Source organism: Spodoptera frugiperda, chromosome 20 (genome assembly GCF_023101765.2).
Source record: "Spodoptera frugiperda isolate SF20-4 chromosome 20, AGI-APGP_CSIRO_Sfru_2.0, whole genome shotgun sequence".
NCBI lineage: Eukaryota > Metazoa > Arthropoda > Insecta > Lepidoptera > Noctuidae > Spodoptera > Spodoptera frugiperda.
The window spans coordinates 2,775,960-2,795,437 of NC_064231.1; the positions used below are offsets into that span (position 1 = coordinate 2,775,960).

The 19,478-nt window shown below is 36.7% G+C and overlaps 2 protein-coding genes across 2 annotated transcripts in view; one reads left to right on the forward strand and one right to left on the reverse strand.

The window, feature by feature from the left end:
- The window catches only part of LOC118282251 (uncharacterized), a 44,909-nt gene extending 32,414 nt beyond the window's left edge, over positions 1-12,495 (reverse strand). The window contains exon 1 of the mRNA XM_035603239.2: positions 11,371-12,495. Coding sequence (XP_035459132.1) covers positions 11,371-12,184 — 814 coding nt within the window. The 5' untranslated portion in view covers positions 12,185-12,495. The remainder of the gene's footprint in view (positions 1-11,370) is intronic.
- Positions 12,496-13,518: 1,023 nt separating this feature from the next.
- LOC118281266 (guanine nucleotide-binding protein-like 3 homolog) lies at positions 13,519-19,295 on the forward strand. Its single transcript, XM_035601857.2, has 9 exons — positions 13,519-13,679; positions 14,043-14,335; positions 14,876-15,062; positions 15,631-15,855; positions 16,199-16,382; positions 16,926-17,148; positions 17,470-17,577; positions 18,024-18,191; positions 18,957-19,295. Exons 1-9 carry the CDS (start codon positions 13,661-13,663, stop codon positions 19,290-19,292), a joined length of 1,743 nt encoding a protein of 580 aa, XP_035457750.2. The 5' UTR covers positions 13,519-13,660; the 3' UTR covers positions 19,293-19,295.
- Positions 19,296-19,478: the final 183 nt, after the last annotated feature.

Consider the following 19,478-nt stretch of genomic DNA (forward strand, 5'->3'; position numbering starts at 1 on the left):
TCATACTTATTCCAAAACGGTTACTCAATCTACATGATAATTATTATTTCAGTACAACCACAGTTTATTTATTATTTTCATTCATAAAACGTAAATATCTCACACGACCCGAATCTTTCACATTATCAGTAAACATCCCGTTCATTAAAATAATTGAATCGGTAACCAACTAACCACATATCTAAATAGCACACTCTCAAAATACATTTAAGCGCTATCTATCGTAACTGGATTAATGGTACGAATGTTTGAGAATAAGACCGTTACAATTTCTGTTAATTTGTGACCTTATTCGATTGGCGTATAGTCGATGTTTGTTTGAGTTTATCGGAAGAATATAGGGCGGTACTGTCGTAATGTACTAAGAATGAACGTTGTGAAAACTTTCGATTTTTATTACTTATACTTACTGCTTTTTTGTTATACGAATTTATTCGCTTGTGCAATGTAGTTCTTGTATAAAAATATACTTAGTGTTTGGCTAAAGTAAGTAATTTGGTTGTGTAATCGTTTTTTAAATGTAACGTAACGTTTAATGGTTAAAGCCTCGTCCCACTAGGAACATTTGTCGAGCAACATGTACTGTGTTCCCGGAGATATCGGGCGATGTCGTCCGACATTGTTGAAACTGTTCCTTGTCGCACAGTCAACAATGTCGCGGCGATGTCGTCTGACGTCGCCCGACATCGCCAGATATCTCTGGGGACACATGTCGCTCGACAAATGTGTGTGAGTGGAGATGAGGCTTCAATGTAACGGGATCGAACGACAACAGATAGGAAGTCTTAGAGAAAAGAGTTAATATTTTCGCCTGTTTCCTTGCACGTAATAGTCCGATATTAGCTCAGTACAAGCTTGTAATTTGTTATTCCATTCCAAGGACGATGTTTGAGAAAAACAATAGAAAGAGCCTAAACCTGTCAGAGACATAAATTGTCAGAGTCGTTTAAAGGAGCGCCTAATTACGGCAGTACCAGAACCTAATTGTCCTTCCGTTTAATTTATTTTTACAGCCTAATTCAAGGCACAACGGTATCTTCACTTCAGTCTAGTTTCAAAACCAATTAAATGCTAATTTAACATCATTAAGTGCACGTCCATTTTGCTTCCTAACATCACGTAGACTTACGAAATACATAAATTCTCGCATGCAAACCGCACGAAACTAAAGGGGAAACGTCGTTAGTTATTAGTTTAGACTTCAGACAATTTTTCCCATTCACCTACATTATTTATTTCTAAACGCAACATTGTGTTGTGTCGCAAGATTATTTTATTTTGTAACGTATGGTAGTAACTGCGCGCGCACGTATGGCAGACTGGCAGCCAATAAAGAATATTGCGATAGTTACTTGTGCACTGGCAACAGTGATTGTGAACGTATGCTTGGAATATGATTCGAAATTATATTTATATCTGAATACTTCATACATTTTCTTTGTCGTCATACTACGTACCAGCAATAAAACGATTGCTCGTAAATGAAAGACAAAACGGTGAAGCGATTTAACTTGCAAATCAGACGTTAAAATCCAATCCATGTAATTCCTAATCACCTAATTTTCCATGCCATTAGCGAGGCATAATTAGACAGATTCAATGTTCCGTCCCGAGTTCTTTCAACTCTTAGATTATTCGCATGTTAGTTAGGAAGTCGGCGAAAGTACATAGACTTGACACTTTCACATTAACATGCAGACATAATACCATCGCAGTGTTTCCTGGAAACTATCGCGATAACTTATAACTGTGTGTTTAGCATAGGCAATGTTTTTATGATCACATTGTCTGAATGCGGAAGATCTTAGCTGTTGCTTCATGCCTGGTCACGCCATGGATGGTTCACGAGGATCAATGGAGTTATTTCTAAACAATCGTATAGGGCCTGTCTGTTAATGTTTTAAAGATGTAGTTAATTTGCAGGTACGTAAGTATATGGGATCTAGCTTGATTAAAATCTGCCATGTGATGTCTACGTAATGTAGCAATTGATGTAAGATTCTTAACTCTATATTTTCATAGACTATTATTAGTTATTAGTCATTATCTACGGATTTCCCTTCGTTTTGTGATGAAGGTCCAATTTAAGGAACGGTTCTTTTGTAAAGAATTTCCGATCTTTGAGTGTTAGTTTTGGATTGAGTTACTGATCAAAGATTAGTTATTAAAAGGTCTTCTACTAAACTACACATATGTAGAAACGAGGCATGCAGGAGATACGTGTATTATGCATAATCCGAGACCCCAACAGCAGTAATTTCTAGAGTTAAATAGCTATATAGTAGACATCTACGTACTTATCTACTTTATCTATGTCATTACTTCAGCTACAAACCAATTTACTGTACCAATCCGATTGAATTATATCATACCGTATTACGTTTGCAAAATCAATTCGTGTTAAATCATTAGCATCAGATTTAATCGTCATACCAGTAACAATGTTACGGCAGTGTTGCCACATTCTAAATAGGTTCACTACAATATTGTAGACACGAAAGAGGTTTTAATCGTTTTCGTAATAAGAGCATGGATTTGGGACATTAATGTGTTTAAGTGGAATTACTGCTTTGAAAACCGGATTGCTTAAAGAATGGGAAGTACAAAATTGTACAAAGAAGTTATACTTAGATGGAATGTGAAATTAATATTAAACAAAAGACCTTCTAATTTACACCATGGTAGGTGCAGTAAGTACAGGAGTACTAAGTACTAAGAGCTGTTTAAAGACCGGAGCTGCGGACTACCTAGCGGGTTTACCGGGGCTCCGACCCGAAAAGCAGGAGTAGGAACAGGGTGGTTTTTAGTCAGTTAGAGTATGACACTCCCTCTGGCCTAACACAAGGCGAGAGGATGTATTTTGCCCCTCAAATAAAAGCTGTTTAAAGTCTTAAGAGAATAACACTAAACTATGAGAAAGACCCCGAACCCGGGTGGTGATTCTCTTCTAGAATAATTACATATTATATTTAACTTGGTTTTTCCTATAGTTGTGTACCGAATGTCATTGACATTTCATGTAAAAGATAAAGTTTATCTATACAGTACACAGTACACATATTAGACAAAACTAATCACGATTATGCCAAAGATAATTGTCGTTCACCGACTTTTATATGATTTTTATTGTATTTTTACCTGTACCCTTAGTACAAGTTTGCTTTACGTTTAAAATAATCGACACGAGAGCGCGTTCGGCACTTTGATTGGTCGGCTCAAATAAACCAACCAATCAGAGCGCTGAACGCGCACTTGTTTCGATTATTTTAAACGTAAAGCAAACTCATACTAAGGGTACTGTTCAATAAAATAACAGTTTAAGAAGCGATTGTGAAGGCGCCACACACTTTCACTACATACTTGTGTTGTCATTCTGTGGCTTCTGAACAAAACGCCGTTAAAGGGATTTGTCTTTTATGGGTTTCTTCACGGAGCTAGTTCTTTGTTAGACAAGTACAATAGAACACTTAATAGTTTTTTAAATACTTGACAAAATGGCGTCAACAAACTTTAGACCTTTCATTCATTTCTGAAGGACATTAACATCAAACAAAATGAACAAGAAAATCAAATCTAACCGCCGTACACAGGATCATTTAATGGTTACTTAACCCAGTCCTTAGCAATTGTTTTCAATACAAAATCGTTACTAAGGAATAGTTTAAGTAAACATTAAACGTCTCTGAATGCAGCAGTTACTGTACTGTTCACACTTTTGTCCCGTTATGTATCTACATTTTAATTTATTTTCCTGTATGAAGACGGTCCGTGACTAATCAATCATCTCTACAAATGAGTTTATGTTATGCATGTTGAAGTGTTTTGTAACCTTTTAACTGAACATCTTATCTAAATTACTTATGCATTAATCATTCGGTTACATTCAACTGGGGAATTCACACAGCAACGCAGAGATCAAATCTGGTGATTTTTGCAGGAAAATTAATTTGAAAACAAACAAACAATTTTATTTCATATAGACCGGGAAGGCACTTTTGAACGTCAAAGCAAATATTACAATATATGTAAAGAAAATCGCGAAAAGGCCTTAAATAAGGATGAAAATTGCTAATTCCATATGTTTAATCAGCAGCCAAGGGCTTCCTATTGAGTTTTCCTCAATAATTTAGAACACTTTATGGTTTTAGGAGGTTGAAGTCGGAAATCGTCTTCAATGACAACGAAAGGTCACGGAAAAATGTTGGCAGAATTTAGATAGGACTTAGGATTTTTCCTAGGTAGACAAGTTTGTAATTTTGACACAAAGGGAAGGTAAATTAAATGCTTAACTAAGATGCGTTGCCAATATTAAAAGTAGGCTATGAAGGTCAGACAGAAGTCAGAACAGAATTGTACTAATTAAGTTAAAACTTTATCTAGGTTTTGCGCTGAATGGATTCTTTGGAACAAGCTAATTGAACTTTTCCATTTACAGGCCATGTCTCGGTGACATGGTCATTAAACAGAGAAAGGATACGGATTTTATGTCTTACTGCCGCACTCAGAGACATTTAATAACTAATTACTTAAAATTTTCCTTAGTAACGATTTTGTATCGAAAATGATTACTACGGACTGGATTTAGTAACCATTAAATGACTCTGAGTACGATGGTAAGCTTGTTAACACTGCCAATAAATAATTATGCATTTCACAATACACAGTAAATAAATAAGTGTTCGTTATATTTAATTCTTGTTTTACAAAGTGAAGGACTACAATTGCTTTTGATTACTCCGCGCACCGGTCAATACCTACTTAACCGAGATCGTTTTATTCAAGGAGATCAATCCCTTGTCGTGTACATGAGTAGAAAATCAGTCCTTACGATGTTAACGACTGCGGCCCGGCGTGGGATGAAACGCAGATAATGTATTTTTTTATCTGTTCCTTTTTCTTCCAGATCAACGGCTGGGAAACAAGCGTTGAAATCCTCCAAGGTCACGTACCCAATATACTCTCGACAAAATATTCAAGCTTGATGGCTCATTCCATACATCCTCCTTGATTAATGAAACTTTTTATTCCACTCTGTATTCATCTCCCAAAGGCGAAGTAACATTAATTGGACTCGGTGTTAGAGACTACATAAATACATAAAAAGGGTCAACGACCCTATCTTACGTGCAGGTATGGAGAGAATTTACTATTTTTATTTTATTTCGGGTAATATTACTATTCTGTTGCCATACGTAGTTCGCGCGTGATTTGAATTTCGAATAAGATTAAATTCGTCGCATAGATATTCTCTATTATTTTTTATTATGGCTTGGCTATGAAATTAGCCAATGATTTAGTGCAAAGAGGTGACAATAGATTCTAACGATACTATTATTGTATTAATATTTATTGTTAGAGCTATAGGGAACAAACTTGTTGTATAGAATTATTGCTGATTTATTCTGGACATGTTTGAACAATAGGTGTCGGTACCAACTCCTTCGTTGATATGGGTTTACAAGGTAAATGAGTGTCACGGAATAGGTCTACATACTTTATTACAATGATAGGGACCTATGTCATGAATGAAATCGGGCCTCCGGTCCGTATTGCCTCTAGTTACTCTACAATATTTTGCAGTACTTATCACAAAGTAAATATGCATGTAATTGCTTCGTAATTTTGGTTATTCTTTGTAACATTGGATTAAGAAATAATGTCAACCAGTTCTGTGAAACCGAAAACGATATCAAAAACGCATTTGTACCACGAATTGATAACATTCGATAACCGTTTCTCCATACTTTTGCACACTTGATAGTCTCGCTCGGATTTTTCCATCGATTTTAGCTTCCTAAATAATTTTTACAAGTCCTACTTACATAGGCCGTATATGTTAAGGCTCTATATTATTCTGTTCGTGTTTTATCCCTAATCTAAGATTGCATAGACTTTTTATATCGTGTATGCTGTTCAGAAGTGTTCCGTTTAATCATCATTGTCAGTTATCTAGACATTCGACTCAAGGATGCATTTATATTTTCAGTTCACAGAAATGCTGTCTCATATGATACGTTATCGCTTTATGATGTGACCGGCTGGGCGTCAAAGGACTTGAGTATAGACCAAGTACTTAATTCAAACTGGCCGACAGAGTGGGAATAATGAGAAAGGGAGTTCCATTAACTGCCTCGTTGTTCGAGTGTTCGCATGTGCGACTGCCGAACAAGGGGTCTCGGGTTCGATTCCCGGGTCAGGCAAAGTATTACTGGGCATTTTCGGATTTTCGAAAATTTCTCGGTAGTAGCACGGAGTCTGGAATTGTGTCTAGTATATGGCAATAGGCTCACCCCCTATTACATGGGACTTATAACACAAATGGTGAAATGTGGGTGTACATTGTATAGCGGCATTACATGCTGTAATATGCACCTCTGCCTACCCCTTCGGGGATAAAAGGCGTGACGTTGTGTGTGTGGAGTTCCATTAACTACCCTGAGAGCGAAACTCCTTAGTGATGTAGTGTTTTATAGCTGCCATTACATTTTAATTCCCAGAGTAGCAAGTTGCCTGAATAACTAAAGTAAAGGAATATTGTAATGCAGGGAAAGTCTAAGCTAGAAAGGTCAAGGGAGCAAGAGTATAATTATGTAAATAAATTATGTAGTTCTGCAAAATTCCCGTCCCGTCATACTTATCGATTTGAATAAATAACACGACATTTATTTATTAGGTTTTACAGACGCGTCTTAGAACGTCGTATTTAGTTACTAGAACTTCTAAAATCTTTATAAAAGAAGTAACAAAATACCTAATAGAAACAGTAAATAAGTACCTATCTGTATAGTCCCGATTTCTTGGTATAGCGAAAAAAATCCTTAACCTACCTACAATAGAACACCTTATTCCATGAAACACCACAATAACTTGATTGTAGTTACTATCTCGACTATCTCAAGTAATCAGTAAAACACCAAAACCTTGAGGCTCGTTATATCATAGATAAAAGTTAATTTAAAGAGGAAAAATGTTAGCTGTGGCTGTTTATATAGAACTCAAGTGTGCACGATATCTACAGGTAGGTAAACCAAAATAAATAGCGGTATTTACATTGCGGGCTGAGACGTCAGAAGTACGTAATATAATTGTTAAAAGTAATTTAGAAAACTGATAATGAAAAAATGGAAAACTAGGCGTGGGGTTTTAGGTTATAATATTCTTAACTATGGTAAGAGATGCTAAGGATGATTTCCTCCATGATCATATTCAATGGTACACATAGCTTAGTACTGGTGGAAACGAACTCAGTTATACTATGATGCCTTTTTTATATGGACAAGATCGCGCTATGGATGGCTTCTTCCCTACTATCGATACATCATCATAACTACTCGAACTGCGCATCTTCTTCCCACAGCTACATAGCTCATCTCTGGTGGAAAAGCATCCTTAGTATGAATACTATTTTTAGAAGTCCCGGAGGGATTGTAAGTATATATTACCATAATATAAATGTAGGTATCTAGTAGTTATTAGTTATGTTGTATGTACAACGGTTGTGTATAAATATACCTACGCATGTTAACACTGAGCCGTTTTTCACTGGTTATGTTATACATATTTATACACTTGTAGACTATTATAAATACTTAGACGATTACCCTCGAGGTAGGAATTTAATAAGGCGGAAAAATTTACTATTCAGGAAGGAAATTGGGAATCTGCGTACCCATCTTTGACGAATTTTCCAGCTAACTAATACAAACTTCAAAGAACTCATAGCTGTATTGTAACATGATTCACTTCCTTCGTTTATTTTATAGAAATACGCTAAAAGGTCGGGTTTGTTTATGTTAAAACGATCTGTATAGATGGGGAATTCCTTAATCAAAATTAATTAGATTTTCATAGAAATTAACTAGTTCATGTTATAAGTTTTTAAACTGAAATAGTCACTAACACTAATATGCCCGTGAAAACTAATAGACATAAATAAACATGGTAAATATCCCGACTTAAGTTCTAATAACTATTTCTTCATGTGTTTTATAATTGTTAGTTAATTCTACAATGTTAATTCTTCTTAGTGCAGCGAATAGGTACCTAGTTAGCAAGAGAATGATTCATTTGGTTGTTATTTTTGTTAGTGTAATGGACAGCAATATTTATGAAAGGAGGCATGTAATTGGCTTAGGTAGGTTACGTCATGTCACTTTATGCGTTATTGCTACTCCGTAGTTAGAGTTGTATGTGTAGTGTAACTACAAAAAATAATCCAGGTATCGTTTGGTCAGTGCTCAAACATGAAACTTTATAGTGTTTTAAATAGATATTTTTTCTTAATAAGAAAACTCTCAGGTTAACAAAACAAACTTATAGATACTTCTTTAATGTTTTTTTTTTTAGTCTATTAAAGGACTTTGTCTCTTTCAGACAACATTGCCGAGTTCCGTTAAAATCATAATAACTTACAAAAAACAAAAGTAAATAGCTACTAATGGTCTAAACAGTATAGTCTACAAACTTATAGTCTACACATCAATTTGTATAACATTTTTGCCCTATCACACATTGATATATGTATTTATAAACTTCTTTAAATTATTATATGATATGGAATGCAAGTTTTATCTTAATCCTGTATGTCCATTTCCAACAAATGAAGTGTTCACCTAAGTAAATACTAAATACAGCATAAGCACTAAAAATAGATTCGTGCATTTCAATGTGACCCCACGTCATATAGGTAAGTACCTATTTACTCATTATTTAAACAATGTAGAGTTCGCAGAAATTTTGCAGCTGTGGTTTAGTTATTGATCATCTTCAATAGATGATCGTAAGTGGTCATTCTTAGGATGCTTCTCCACCAGATATGTGGTATGCTACGTGGCTGTGGATACGTTTGGCTTCCACCAATCATATTCAATGGTACACATTGCTTAGCACTGGTGGAAATGGACTCAACTAAGTTATTTTTTTAGGGAAAGATGCGTGCTATGCATGCGTGCAATATATGCGTGCGTGTGGGCTATGGATGTGTGCTATGTATGGCTTCCCTACTATCGATACATCACATACTCGAGCTGCACATCTTCCTCCCATAGCTAATAGCTTAGTATCAGTGGAAACGGTCACATAGTAAGTTTCATAGCTTAGCAATTACATCTTGTAGCATAGCAGCATAGCTACACAGCACATCTCTGATGGAAAAGCACTTTTAGACAAATAACTATTGCCTATTTACAATAACACAACATGAAACAGTAGTCCTAGTCTTATTTACGATTAGAAATTCTGGCTAAATCATAATCTGTGCCATCATTTCTGGGATTAGGGATTACGTTGGCCAGTACATTATTGCGAGGCAATAACTGAGCCAGATGTTCTCTGGGTTTACCTACAGCGCTAACCACTGACATGAATAAATTAAATTGAAATAGTAATTCGATTAGCCATTAACTTCTCACTGCGTAATTAATATTAATCTCTGTGGTTTCATTTAAAACATTAGCGTATTTAGGTTTTCTTTATTAATATTAAAACTCTAAAACATGTTTCCGATATTTCGGCACTGTTGCAAGCGCCATGATCACGGATGAACTGGAGTATATGCGGGTGGATGTTTAAGAGCAGACCAATAGATTTTTTATGTTTCGGGTATTATTTTTATGTTTCATAGGTACCTGTTAACTTTTTTAAGCCAAATCAGATCGAGCAAAGGCTCTTACTTTCCCAAGGTCTTCAAATAACAATGATACAATTTATATTATGATATTATAAAAAAAAATTATTCTGAATGCCAGTTAGTTATAAATTGAAACGAGAAAGCGTAACAAGAATTTTTAATAAGAAGCCGGCTTGTGTTATTGCTACGTGTGTTTTAAAACAAGTTTCTTTTGTTGATAAGCCAACAAATGTCTGGACGAGTCATTGACTCCTGCTGTGTATATTTATTTCATGCATTTATGTATGAATATTGATGTAAGTTTAAAATGTATATTACATATAACGTCATAAAGTCCAAAGGGCAAATTGTGGTTGCATGTTTGTAAGATATTATCCAACTTTGAAAGAGGTTTACTTCAAGAAACATGGGGGCTTTTATTAAGTTCTCGAATTAAGTATTTATGAAGTAGTCGAGATGGTGAGTGGACTGAATTAATCTGAATAATTTAGATAATAACTATTAATTTATTCTTTGTTTCGCTGTAAGATTGGTGTACAAAATCTGCTAAAAATAGTTAGTTCGTTATGTAAAATTAAAACGAAAATAGAATATTACGCAAACTACGCCTAAAAGGTTCATAACTACCTCGGTAGTTAGTCACCTGTCATGTAAAGCTAATCGTTGTGAATGAGGTAATTAATTAGTAAGACTGTGCCAATGAAATGCCAAATAAGGCAGATCGCACAAAGACTTTAAACTTACGTTTTACGTAAAACTTTGTCAAAAGAACTTCACGTTATTGTACCTGCTTAGTAACGGTCTTGGCCAAGGCCGATCCTATTATTATTATTTTGGTCGTAGAGAAGCGCCACGGTTTACTACGGTGGAAGTTTCCTTTGTACTGTAATCAATCTAAACAACTCGTAGTCTAAACTTATTTTTAAACCTCCGTTTTTGTAGTTACGTTTTGGTTATGTCTTTGTCTTACTGCTAAAACATTATGATGCCTACGTAAATGAGTATAAATTAGTAATGTATTGTATTCTTCAATCTAGTTTATTGGCTAAAGAAAAAACTTTAATTGGAACGAGTTAATCACGGTTAATCAGAGCGTGGAGCGTGCCAGCAAAGAACTCTTGGTTCAGTTATGTTAAGTGTAGCGCGCTACTGCTTCTGTGCAACTTAGATTTCATCTTTGCATTATTTGCTGAAGTCACTAAAGGTATTGTATATGGTAATAAGAACATCTATCTAGGTTTACGAAAACAAATAGGTGAGGTTGGCATTTGAGTGAATGGAAGCAATCGTGTGTGATAATTGTTTTACTAATTAGATACCTAAATACAATAATATTAGTCGTATTAGTGTCGGTATTAATGTGTTGTGTACCCATACTTAGTCTGTTAACCGATCAAAATGGCAGACTTTTCTACGCACTTTGCAAAATTTACTTCAACATTTTCTTTGTTTGGTTTGCACTGGTACCTGAGCAGGTAATGACAATGTAATCTAAAAAAATATTTGTGTGGCGCCAGCCAGTAATAACAAAACACATTACTTATATCACAAACTGCAGCTAACGATATGATCGCTTGCCAGACGATAATTCTAGCAGTAATCACTCATTATCTTCTCAAATCAGGGTCGTTCACGATAAGTCACGCAGCTGAGCCGGCCTACGGAGCGCTCATGTCTTTGTTTTTATCTAAAGCATTCTTTAGTTTCTGAGTTAGGACCTGTATTCTGATTCAATTACTCACCATTGAATGTGTCGTATGCTGTAGGCTGATAGTCCTCCCGGAACGTATCCTGCGCGTATGCCGCTATCAACGAGCTCTTCCCTACAGCTCCATCACCCACCAACACACACTTTATCTTCTCTTTCTTTCCACCTTTCACCTTCCTTCTGTCTTTAATCTGAAACATGCGGTTCAAAGTCCGTCTGCTCTTTTTATCCCTGACCGCCCACTCGTTCACTTTATCACAGCAATTCAAGTCTTCAGACACATCGTCTCGTATCACAGTGCGGCCGTTCTCTTCAGCCACTTCGGAGTAGTCGTAGTCGTCTTCGTCCCGCCGTGAAATCGGGAACTGGCTCGGACTGTGCACTCCGAACACGAACGGCCCGTCTCTCTCGGGCACACGGGCAGCGAACCCGTTCGCCGGAGTCGGGGGCTTCGCATAATGCACTACCGGGGCACGGTACTGACTCGAAAGATATTCGTCAGACGCCTGTGGATCGAACCTGAACACAAGCTCCGCTTCTCTGCGGTCCAGACTAAGATCTGGAGCTGTAACTTTGTCTTGAAAGTATCCAACTTTCTCGCGTGCCCTTGTCTCGTGTAGCCGTCTTTCGAGTTCGACGTTCGATGGTTTCCAGTAATCTGGTCGGTATTCGTAGGAATAATCTGTAGGCTGGTTCCTGGGTGCGGGCAAGGGCCGGTGCGGGCCAGTGTCGCGGGGAGGCGCGCGTGGTGGGACCATTAGAGGCTTTTGCGGTTCCGCCAACAACGGCCGGCGCGCCGACAGGTTCGTGTTTCGGTTGAACATGATCCCTTCTAAACTGGGAGACATTTGCACTGTCACAACTGGCTGTCAACAAACGGATCACTGAGGTGTGCGTTTGCGCACATTACTTGCGCGAAGTAATCGAAATATATCGCGGTTTGTGGAGCGCGCGGACGCGAGCGGCGGCGTGCAGTCACCGCGGAGAACAGTACGCGACTGTCTCGGGCACAGCGGCCGGTAGCCGCGCTCCCCTCGCCCGGAGAAATGACCTGTTGCTTCTGTTACCTGTTCAGGTACAAGCGACCGTTTCGCGAGCAAAGCGCAGCTGCTGCCCATGAACAAAGCCATCATATGGCGTCGCCAGCCGTCTTGCATAGCACGGGCACCGCAAGGAAATTCATTCACGATATCCATACAACGATGAATGAAGCACAGCCGACGTGTTTTGTTTACCTTATGTTTAATGTTTACTTGATAACTTGGAATAGCTTCCACAATACATTTATTTTAGTTTTGTAGATTAATAGTGGCTGTAGGCACCACCTTTATCCATTTTTCATGAAATGTTGTTTAATTTCACAGAAAAACCTTAACACAACAATGCTAGTCAAGTACGCAACTTTCATAGGTTAATTTTTAGATTTCTTTACTTTTATGAGATGAGCTTGAACCTCGATTTTACACAGCGAGGTACCTAAATAATTATCAAGGTTCAGGCTTATAATAATTAACAAACTTATTGTAAGACAATTAGTCAAAAATAATACTTATTACTTCAAAACAATAGGTGATGTTTGATTAAAAATTACTTTATTTGTGAATAGGTACTAGGTCTATTGATATCGTAAATTTAGATTTATTCATGATATCGTAAAAGATCCGAAACACATAATAATATCCGAAAGTTCGTTTTTACAAAACTTTCAAAAAAGTTGCACAACTACTATTGACAGACTGACAGCTGACAGGCCCAAAGTTGCAAGTTCTATTACCAAGAGGGCAGTGATTTGTAATTTGATAAAAGATTTTAAAAATGAACGACCACTTTACTAGTAAAATGATATTTAAAAAAATCTAAAATAAATTTATTTTTCTTGGCAATTGACGATTGAATTATACAGTTTCCATTAATTTTATCAAAGCAAAAACTAAATCCAAAAACAATTCACATCATGAAACGAAATAACAATGTCAAAATGACATTGACAGGCACGTGTTTTTATTTTGACATTTGCGTGACAGATGCCATGCTGAGTGTGTTTCGTTAAGGAATTTTGATTTTTTGGTATTTGTAGCAATGAAGAACGTCATAGAAAGAGATGCAAGATACATAATATAAAGAAAAGAAAGAGTAAAATGATAAGCAATGCTTAAAACCAAACGTTGGCTTTTGTAGTATTATTGTGTCAAAGACAAACTGTCAAATTGAACATAGCAGCATGGTTATGTTCGGCAGAGTTTCTTGGATTATCTTTAAATAAAATACTTTAAGTTTTAACTTAGTTTTGTGTTAATTGTAAAAGAAAATACATTTGTATCAACATGGCCAAGTTTAAGTTGAGTAAGTATTAACCATTATTTTCATTTCCATTACAAATATTGTGAAGGCGTGTGATGCCGTTACAAATTAAAGAAAGATTTTGAAGACAAAACAAGCCCTTTACTTGGTATACAATGGTATTTGTATAAAAATAGCGAGCGAATGAAATACCAGTACAAATACATAATTGTGGCCTGAAAACTAGTTTAAAATGTAATGATCAACATTGCACAACTTTAGTAATTGTATTAGCTATATAAGCTATTGCAATCCCATGAACAGTAGGTACTCTAAAAACTAACATTAATTAGTTAAACTACTAAACATAATCATCTCATGTTTGCAAACACCATAATTTACCAAACTTAACCTCAATAATTTCAGAGAAACCATCAAAGAGACAGCCAGCTCGTCTCCGCTACAAAATAGAGAAGAAAGTAAAGCAACACAACAAAAAGTTAAAGAAAGAAAGTAAGAAGAATCCTAAATCTAGGAAGGCAAAGCCTATACAGATTCCAAATGAATGTCCGTTCAAAGATGATATTTTGAAAGAAGTAGAAGCTGTGAAAAAGCATAAGGAAGAAGAGAGACAGAAAAAGAGGGAGTTAGCAAAACTTGAGAAGCAAAAGAAAATGGAAGAGAAGAAAGGGGGCAGTAACGTCAGTATGGGAACTTTGGTAAGTAATTTTGTTACTTGATCTTTGAAAGATTTGTTGTTAATTTTTACTTGGTTCAAGTTAAAGCCATAACATAACTTCATATTCCTTTTGTGTATTGGTAAACCAAGTCAATGAATTAAGCAAGTTCACAAATACTGAAAATGAGAATATGGAGGAGCGAAATATTTGTTGAAGTTTTGATGCATTTGTGTGAGAAATTGGTTGCATTTAATTACCCCTCTGCACACCGCATGCTTTGAAAATTTTACAAGCAGACCCTTAAATTCCTAATGGTGTTATCGGATTTGATTAGATGAAAATATGAATAACCATCAGGTGATCCTTCTGATGTTACAAATTTACTGGTTTATACTGTACAATAAATTAACCAATTTATTGCTTGTATCTATGAGGATTTTTATAAAAAAAAAAAACTAATAATTACCAACAACATAATATTCCGTTCAATATTTTAACACTAAATTCCAAATACAACATTTTTTTTTACTTTTTCATATTTCCACCTATAAATAACAAAAAACTACTTTAACATTACAGGTAGAGAATGCACAAGCCAGAGGCAAAGTCCATGATGCATTCAAAGGAGATGAGACCACAGATGATATAGAATTTGGCAAGGACAGGAAACAAGAGAACTCTTTGAAGACTTACTACAGGGAGTTCAAGAAGGTTATATCAGAAGCTGAAGTCATTCTGGAGGTTGTTGATGCTAGAGATCCACTGGGTGAGTAATTTGTTCTAGGAATTTATGTGGATTCTTCAAAAACTAATCTTTTGCTACCTCAATATGACATTTATTTAGAGTAGCTGTTTTTTAGTTGGTCTTGCTGTGAAGCTAATAGAATTGTAACAAGCATTCCAAAAAAAACTTTGTAGTATCAAAAGGCAGGATACAGAGTGCCACTTATTATAAATTTTCTTACTTTTAAACATCCTATCACATTTGTTATGTCGTCCTTTTTTATGGTATAACCTGTTAAATGAGCAGACAGATCCCCTGATGGTAAGCAATTGTCACCACCCATCGACACCCGCAACAGCTTTTGGGAGTTAGGAATTTAAGGTTTGTTGGGGAATGAAGGAAGATTGGAGAGAAGGGGCCTCCAGTAACCTCACTCACACAATAAAACACAATGCAAACATTGTTCCACATTGACTTTTTGTGAGGCCATGGTATCACTCCGGTTGAGCTGACCCATTTATGCTGAAGCATAGCTCTTCCACACTTACCTTCTCATACTTACTTCGCCTATTACAAGCAATACTATAATTATGACAAATTAAAATTCCAGGTACCCGTTGTTCTCAAGTAGAGGAAGCAGTCCGTGATGCAGGCAAGCGTCTGGTTATAGTGCTTAACAAAGCTGACCTGGTGCCTCGCACTAACCTCGAGGCTTGGCTCAAGTATCTTCGTAGGACAGCCCCCGCTGTACCGTTCAAGGCATCAACGCAAGACCAACAGCACAACTTAGGAACGAGGAAAATGAAACATGTTGTTAAAGAGAAACAGATGAAAGGTTTGTATTTCAGTCATTGTAATTGTTTTCCAAAGTTAAGTGTTGAATAGTCGTAGAAATGGATGGTCTTGCCTGATTTTAATATCTTTTTTAGTACATGATATCAGATTTTGATCGAGTTCAATCTTCAGTAACCTTAGTATGAGTTTGCTTTACGACGAACCAACTACAACAGAGCGCGCTCACGTTTTGATCTCGTTAAAGTAAAACAAACTCGTTAGTCGTAGCCCTTGGTTCTTCATACCCAACTTATAATTTGCTAGAAAAATAAAATTCAACTTTACCAATTTATTAATTAACACGATAATGTCAATAACATAACATTTTGTCCTTTTCTCCCCAGGCTCAGCATGCGTAGGTGCAGAGTTAATAATGAGCCTCCTAGGCAACTACTGTCGCAACAAGGGCATCAAGACCTCCATCACAGTAGGCGTGGTGGGTCTCCCCAACGTCGGCAAGAGTTCCATCATCAACAGCTTGAACCGCTCCAAAGCCTGCAATGTCGGCAGCACTCCAGGAGTTACCAAGTGAGTTGATCTTATATGACTGGTTAAAGTTAGTTCCTTTGCAAAGTTTGTAAATGAAATCGTTAATTTTGTTTTTTCTACTTTGGATTTATCTTAAGTTAACACATTAAGGGTGCATTTCCAGCAGAGAAGTGCTATGCTATGTTAATGTGGATGCGTTTGGCCTCTACCAATCATATTCATTGGTACAAATAGCGCATCTTCCTTGCACAGCTACATAGCTTAGTATTGGTGAAAACGGTCACATAGTTTCACAGCTTAGCTATCACATCTTCGTAGCATAGCTACATAGCACATATCTGGTGAAAAAACACCCTAACTGTATCATAAAAAATCGAATTATGGTTTTGACTTTTGTCATAAATTCCATGTCACATGGCCCCGATACGGTGTTTGCTACAGGATAAGGAAATAAAATAAAATAATTTATTATATAATTATCATAATGGTGATTTATCTCTAAATTAAATGTGAATAAAACATTTCGTCTTATCTTCATAAAAATATTCACCTTTCTAACATTATTCTTTTCTACAATTTCAGACAAATGCAGACAGTCCAGTTAGACTCAAAGATCAAGATCCTGGACAGTCCTGGAATAGTGTTCCACTCTGGTCCGGAGAGTGACTCGTCGGTGGCGCTAAAGAACGCGGTGCGCGTAGGCAGCCTCAAGGACCCGATCACTCCCGCCAATGCTATACTGCAACGTGCCAACAAACACACACTCACTGAGTTATACAGTATTCCGGAATTTAATACGCCTCAGGTCAGTATGCTTTTAACTTATAGTTATAACTTACTGAAGTCGACTGCAGGCGATGTAATGTTAATATAAAAATTAGTTACAATGAAAAAGTTAGAAAGTATTTTGAGTCAGAAGATTTTATATTTATTATTTGAATTGATAGTGGCTCTAGTAAGAAACCTTTTATAGAATGTTGTGGTTGTAGACTATCAAAGGTGGGTTAATTTTTAGTTGTTACTGGAATATCAACAATAACAAAATGAGATTGAAAAGTAATGACACCGATTTTGACCTAACATCTGGTTAAATGTACATAAATAAAATTAATAATTATTCTTTCAGGAATTCTTCGCGCACTTGGCATCTCGTATGGGCAGGTTCAAGAAGGGAGGAGTGCCGGACCAGGAGGCCGCGGCTAGGATACTGCTCAACGACTGGAACACTGGCAAAGTACGGTTTAATACATATAATAATTAAGTTATTGTCTTACTTAGTGATATTTACTCATTTAATGACGATTTCGTTTCACTGATGAATCCAGCCTAAGCATTATTTAATAGGCAATAAAAAATCACACCACGATCAATAGGAGTCGAACAGATCGAGTGAACTTCGCGGGAGTAGCTAGTAATTATTAACATTAACCTGTCACTTTCCGGAGGCACAATTATCCTCCTTGGGGAGGGTATATCTTCCCAATCCCCGATTTCCCAACAACCCTTCAAATCCTAACCCCAAAAGGCCGGCAACGTGCTTGTAACGCCTCTGGTGTTTAAGGTGATCCGTATGCTCGTCTACCGGCTTATACCATAAAAAAATCACTTCACGAAACTTACAAGTGATGTTTATTATTATTTATTTATTTTTATTTATTCTATTTATTTCCATTCCACCAGGTGAGGTATTTCACATTGCCGCCTGAAACTCCAGAATCGGAAATCCACGTTGATGCTAAGATAGTGTCGACAATAGCAGCGGAGTTTGACATCAACTCGTTTGAGGCCATGGAGACAGAAGCCATCAATGAATTGGCAGCTCACGATACTGGACTCGAAGCTATTAAGGTAAACCCTACCTTTATTATTACTTATTTTTGTTATATGTGTGGCGACACATTGACAAGTAACAAGTGACAGATGACAGAAGTCGCACATAGACTATCGACAAGCAAATCAACGGATGACGTCACAAATATCCTACATCGCACATATGAACACACATTTACGTGCGAATTAAGATGGATAGAAAATCCCAACGAACAACAGTTGGGTAGAAACCCCGCTAGACATGATCACCTCACCTGGTTGGAGGATCCTCCTTTTCTTAGGGAACTTTACTCACTGTTCCATATATGTGTTGATCTTGACAATCTCACTGGTTGAGTAGTCACAAATGCCAATGTCGATCCTTAAAGGTAAGCATCCACAGGCCCGCATCGTACGCACCGCACGCAACGTATATTAGTTTGTCTTGTATAGAAACTCATACAACTGCGTCCACTGATCCGCATCGCACGGACCGCATTATCGGCAATCCTATGTGCGATGCGTACCGATGACGTCATACGGAATGCGTACGATGCGGGTGACGGGTCTGTGAACGCTTACCTTAAGATAGAAATTTCAAAAATGTATATCGTGTTTCTTAATTTACGATTCCGAAAAAGGAATTTAACAATAGTTCTTGTTGTTAATTGACAGATTCATGAAATTGGCATACTATAAGCATTACTAATATGCCTTTGTATGCACCTACTAAGAATGAATGTATTGATGTTTTAAGTCCTTATATTGCTTGTAATATTTAATAAACCCTAATCTTTCTTACAGATGACAAGCACAGGACCCGTAAAAGCGGCTTTGGAGGACGACATGCAAGTAGACGAGGAAGAGTCATTACTACCGAAGTCAGTGAGCATAGGCTCAAGACTAAATAAAAGGAACAAACCTAAAGAAAAACAAAAAGATAAGGAAGATCCTGAGATGCAAATTGAAGGCAATACCAAACAAAATCTATTAAGAAAACAACAGTTTAAAAAGGATAAAAAGAAGAAAGCGAGGAATGAGAAGCAAGCTGTCAACCTAGCGAATGTTCTAGAAAATGTTACCATCACCAGTTATAAAAAGAAGGATGACTACGACTTTAAAGAAGACTTTTCCCTATAGATAGGGCCTACAACACCTACTCAATAAAATGATATTGAGTCTAAAAACAGTATTGTTTCATTAAAAAATAATCATAAAAACAAAACTCGTTTAAATTTTTGCGCAATTTTTCAATGAAACGTTTATTAGCTTTTTCCATGACTCTTTTTTAACCCGACACTAAGATTTACCCTGTGTCGTGGGTGC